The sequence below is a fragment of the Macaca fascicularis genome, chromosome 4 (assembly GCF_037993035.2).
Source record: "Macaca fascicularis isolate 582-1 chromosome 4, T2T-MFA8v1.1".
NCBI lineage: Eukaryota > Metazoa > Chordata > Mammalia > Primates > Cercopithecidae > Macaca > Macaca fascicularis.
In genome coordinates, this window is record NC_088378.1 from 86134636 (window position 1) to 86140635 (window position 6000).

Consider the following 6000-nt stretch of genomic DNA (forward strand, 5'->3'; position numbering starts at 1 on the left):
TGTACTCCAGACAGGGAGATAGAGTGAGACTCTGTCTCAAAAAAAAAAAAAAAAAAAAAAAAAGATTTGTTACTGATGGAACAAAGACACAGCAAATAATAATGAAACAATCATGCCTGATGAAAAAAAATAGCCCCCCAAACCACAATTTCTTCAAGGATAAGAATACTTCAATAATTCTAATTCTGCATAAAATCATTCATCTATTTTTGCATTCTAAAGTTTTATGATATTCATCTGAGAGTTTCAAGATCCATAACAATAAGAGGCAGGTTGTGAAACTTCATTATTTCACTTTCCTAGATGGAAAACCAGAGGCACTGAAGGGCTGAGAGCCAGGTCAGGAACATACTCAAATCAACGCTAATTGGCTGTGTCAAGTGGGGCTCCTGCCCTTGGTCAACACCAAGCATCCAGGCACCAGTGGAAGCCCACTCTCTACTGACTAAACTATGGGGAGAAGTCAAGCGAAACTATTTCCTTTCCTCCCACTTAGAATGTCTTATGAACACTTTCATACTTGCAGAAACTATTAAAAGAATAGGGTCATGTACATTCAGGTACCCAGCACCTAGATCCAACATTGCTAACATTTTTCCATTTTTGTGTGGCCAAAACTGCACCAACAGATACATGCTTATATGGAGAAAATGGATTATGCATTCATTTTCTGAATGAATGTACATTTTCTCCATATAAACATGTATCTGTTGGTGCAGTTGAACTGTCTAAAAATACATTGCAGATACCATGACCCTTGATTCTTAAATGTAACTTTTTAAGATAAGGACACTCTTCTACCTCATCATCTTTTTCTTTCTTTTTTAAAAAAAGAGACGGGGTTTTGCTCTGTCACCCAGGCTGGAATGCAGTGGCATGATCACTGCTCACTGCAGCCTTGACCTCTTGAGCTCAAATGATCCTCCTGCCTCAGCCTCCTGAGTGGCTAGGACTACAGGTGGATGCCACCATGCCTGGCTAATTAAAAAAAAATTTTTTTTTTTTGGTAGAGGAGGAGTCTCACTATGTTGCCCAGGCTGGGTCTTGAAATCCTGGCCTTAAGCAATCCTCCTGCCTTGACCTCTCAAAGCACTGAGATTGTAGGCATGAGCCACTGCGCCTGGCTCCTAGTCATCTTTTGATTCATGCACAGAAAGGTGGAGTCCTGCAGCTAGAATCAGACTATGTGGATTTCAAGTCCTGCTCTGACACCAGCTGTGTGGTCTCAGAATCGTATAGCTCTCTGGGTCTTAGGTTTTGCCTCTACAATTGAGGGATTTGGACTAGATCAGTGATTCTCGATTCTGGCTACACAGTAGAATCACCTGGGAATTTTAAATTAATTGCTCTAAAGTACAGCCCAGGCATGGCCAGTTTAAAGAGCTGTGCAGATGATTCTAATATGCAACCAGGGTAGAGGATCGTTGGACTAAGTAATCTCTGGAGATCTTTCTAGTGCTGTCTTTCTGTGGTTCTGAGTAGCAATGTGGCTTTGCTTTTGGGCCAGGCTCCCTCCTCTGCCCACCTCACAAGGCTTAATGATGTTCTTTGTGCTTGCTGCCCATAGTTCCCGGGCATGTGTGGAATGCTTCATTCGAAAACCATGATGCTGGATGGAAGCTACAGTGAGTCTGAGGCCAACAGCCTGGCTGGGTATCCCAGAAGCCATATCCTAACGGAAGAAGAAAGGCAAGACAAAACAGTGGTCCACCTGGGCCTGAGTGGTGACGCCAACGCTGCCAGAAAGAAGGGGCTTCTGAAGGGCCAGATGGGTTTTCGTATCTTCCAGAACACCCATGCCATTGACAAATACTCTAGGTTGATATTCCCTGCCTCCTACATTTTTTTCAACTTAATTTATTGGTCAGTGTTTTCCTAGGGGTTCCAAGGCTGTTCCTAGAAGAGGGCATAGACATCAAGGGGGCCTGGCCAGTCATTGACAGGTGGACTTGTTGACCACACGCCCCTCACCAGACAGAGCAGCAGCTATCGGACCACCCTGAGCAGCACTCATCTCTCAGAGGAGCCCAGGAGCCCTCCAGCTACCCTGACCCCAGACCTCGTGGGGCTACTCCTTGTTCATGCTATGTCTCACGTCACACTTCACGTCTCTCTGGGACCTTCTGTTCTTGTGTGTGAACTAGTTAACAAGAACTCCCCTCCTATAAATAAGGACTCAAATGCCTCCTAGACATTCTTAGACCCTCAGGATGCCTAGGATTCAGCTGTGGAGGGAAAAGGAAGAACTGAAGTGCAAGGTTAGGGGCATTCTGGATAGGAGATAGGAAATTAGGAACAAAAAAACCCCATAAACCTATACAACTGGATTAAGTGCCTACCTAGAAGGGAAAAGAGCTCAGATCCCAGACAGGAAATGATTTGCCTGTGGGAGTATGGCAACCCACAGGATTTTGCAATATTAGAGGAGATTATTCATTTAGCCATCCATTCAACCATTCTTTAATTATTGAGGTCCCACTCTGCATCAGGTACTGTGGAAATGAAAAAATAGAGTCTCTTTCCTTAGAGATCTTCTCTAAGCTGTGCTCATTCTACATGTGGCATGATGTACTTCTGCTTTTTCCCCTCCTTCAACCCCATTTACACCATAGACCCATTCTGGTTGTTGTTGCTTTTACTCTTTAGCATATAAGGCAGGGTCTGGGAGATGCCAGGTCCAGAACTTTCAACTGTCCTCCTCCAGTGAAGTTACACAGATAGAGCTAATTTTGCCCAGCAATGATGCGTAGCAATGTGCATGGAGTATTGCCAGCCAGGGAAACTCACCCAAGCTCACCACGGTGTACAGTTTTTTTTACTGGGGTCGGTCATGGATTTATGGCTGATTGCCCACATGGCTGACTTTAGTCTTTTGCCCCTCCAGAGGTTGAGCCGGTACCTTGAGGTCCAGGGCACCTATCATAAATCACATTGTTGGCATAGATTACCTGGTGTGGCCCAAGGCCCCAGTAGACAAAGACCCTTCTATCTCACAGGACATTCCAAGGGCACAGAGGTTGCCTCCCAGGAGCTGGGACCAAGGCTCAAACCTTTTTTGGGGCAAGGTTAGTCCTTTACTACACAGCAACTCTTGTCAATTCCTTATTGTTAATGTTAATTGCAGTGTTACTGTTATATATTCAGGCAAAAACATTTTAAAGTATCTCTGCACTAGGTACAGTGGGGTCCAAATTAAGAATAAGAGTAGTCAAAGCTCTCAGAGAAGGAACTAGTAGAGGAAATGCCACACAAATATCTATAATATAAGGTTAAGAGTGTTTAGTGCCTCAGTAAGAGTTCAGTGTGAGATGGGAATTCCGAGGGAGGAAAAACAGTCCCACCAGGGAGATGGACCTCATGGAGAAAGCAGCCCTGAGATGCCCCTTGAAGGTCAGGATTTTAAGAAGAAGAAATGGGACAGAATACATCCTAGATCTGGGCTGTCCAATATGGTAGCCACTAGCCACATGCCTATTTAAATTTAAATTAGTTAGAAATATTAACTGGGTGTGGTGGTATGTGCCTAGGGTTCTAGCTACACAGGAGGCTAAGGCGGGACGATTGCTTGAGCCCAGGAGTTCCAGGCTACCGTGAGCTGTGATCAAGCCACTGCAGTCCAGCCTGAGTGAAAGAGCAAGACCCTATCGCTAAAGTAATAACAATTATTATTTAGATTAGTTGAAGTTCAATAACATTGAAAACTCAGTTCCTTGGTTATACCATCCACACTCAAGTGGGCTCAGTAAGCACAGCTGCTAGTAGCTGCTGCATTGGGCTGGGCAGACCTAAAGACCAGGAAGCCCTACCAGCCAAGAGACCAGCCTAAGCAGATGCATGGGGAGAACGGGAAGGTTTGCCATTGCAGAGAACAGGGTCTGTGGGCAAGTCATTCATTGTGGCAGGATCCTAGGCTGTGGGAAGAGGAGGTGAGAGACTGGCTTTTTCCGCAGCACTAGAGATCAAGGCAGGTCCCCACCATGCCGGTGCTTGTGAGGACAGCTTCCCCACTATGGAGTTGCTGGACCCAAGACCACTAGATTTCCCAGCCTCATGGACCAATGAAGAACAAAGGTGCATAAACATGGGTAATTGGGTGGTACAGGGCATCCGGACTAGTTTAGAAATCTTTTTTTTTTTTTTCTTCTGAGACAGAGTTTCACTCTTGTTGTCCAGGATGGAGCGCAATGGCTTGATTTTGGCTTACCGCAACCTCTGCCTCCCGGGTTCAAGCGATTCTCCTGCCTCAGCCCCTGAGTAGCTAGGATTACAGGCATGCGCCACCATGCCTGGCTAATTTTTTTATTTTTTAGTAGAGATGGGGTTTCTCCATGTTGGTCAGGCTGGTCTTGAACTCTCGACCTCAGGTGATCCGCCTGTCTCAGCCTCCCAAAGTGCTGGGATTACAGGCATGAGCCACTGCACCCAGCCAGAAACCTTTTATCTCTACAGACTCTCCCAAGCCACAGTGCTGCTCAAAGAATGATAGTCTTATTGTCATTAAATATATCATATTGCTTTGGTTGTAAGACTTATTTAATTCCAACAGTACTCCACTTCTGAGTGCATTGTTTTCATGAATTATGACTCTGTTCACAAATTAAAACAAATAAAGATTTATTTTTGCTAGCTTCTGTGTTAAACTGGAGTTAATTCTATAGCAGACATATTTAGAATCATAAACAGTGTTTTATCATGCGGGGCCATGATACAATGACACCATTGTATTTAGCATTGCCTTATTACAGTATAATAGTCTGACACTACTTGAGAAAAGTAGGAAATTTAAAGAAGTAAACTGGAGAAAACATCAGTAGGAGTAGAAAACAGGAACTATGGAAATAGAACAGGGGATGATTCACCCTGGAGGCAAGACAGAGAAGCAGACACAATCGTTATCAGGAATGCATGAATGATACTTTACTTCACTGACATCGTGAAATGTAAGATGCACCCATATTTTATGTACTGAGAAAAAATACTAATAATCAAATTCTGGAATGCCAATGATTATAATATGAATCCTGATTTCACCAATATGAAACTGAAAAAATGTTAATGTTACAATAAAAGAAATGGGTTTTATACAAAAACTGGTGATTGGACATACTTCATTGACACCAAGGAGCCAATATTTATTTAGCATTTGTCCTCAAGGTCTTGTGCTGAGGTGAGAGATGGTGGTGACCGGTAAAGAAATGAATGGGGAACACTCTTCAGTCATTAAGAAGCTTACACTCTAATGGGTGTGGTTCAAAGGAGGGGAAGATCACAGAATTTGAGGAGTGTTTTCCGATAAATATTGAGTGATGAATAAACACAGCTTTGAGTACCAGAAAAGGGAAGGAAGGGATGATAACGTGGAAGAAGGAAAGCTCAGGTATGTTCAGGGGTCAGTGAATAGATACTCTACGGAATGTACAAAAGACATAAGATAGGAAAAGTAAGTTGGGGCAAAAAGGGCTTTGGGCAGGGAAGTTATAATCTTTTGGAAAATCAATTAATTTGCCATCAGAATATAAACTGGTGTATTTTTCAACCATTTTAGTTGCCAGTGACAGAAATTCAACTAAAAATGGTACAAGCGAAAAGAAGATATATTGGAAGGATACTCTAGGGGCTCATAGAACGACAGGGAATTTGAGGGAAGCAGGGAAGCTCTGGGGACTTAAGGGTCTGGAATTGGGTTTCAGCATGTCCTTTCAGGGTCATGTCTCCATCCAACACTCTGTTTGTCTTCATTCTCACCCACTGCAGACAAGTTTCCTCCACCTGGTGTGGGTGGGTGGGTGGAGTGGCCTTGATGGTCTTAGGCCCACAGTTTTCTAGTTCAATTACCCAGTGTCAAGGGTCTTTCTATGTTTATTCCACTTAGAATAAACCTGGGGAATGAATTTGACTGGTCTGGGCTGGGCCATGTATGTTGAAGGTGATCAGAGTTCTGTGACGTGTGTAAGTTGAGAAAGCTAGAACTCTTCAAAAACACTTTTATTTGGTTCCACC

At 43.6% G+C, this 6000-nt stretch overlaps 1 protein-coding gene across 1 annotated transcript in view; it reads left to right on the forward strand.

Annotated features, from left to right (window-relative positions):
- The window catches only part of GABRR2 (gamma-aminobutyric acid type A receptor subunit rho2), a 59687-nt gene extending 54597 nt beyond the window's left edge, over positions 1 to 5090 (forward strand). The window contains exon 9 of the mRNA XM_005552375.5: positions 1568 to 5090. Coding sequence (XP_005552432.2) covers positions 1568 to 1879 — 312 coding nt within the window. The 3' untranslated portion in view covers positions 1880 to 5090. The remainder of the gene's footprint in view (positions 1 to 1567) is intronic.
- Positions 5091 to 6000: the final 910 nt, after the last annotated feature.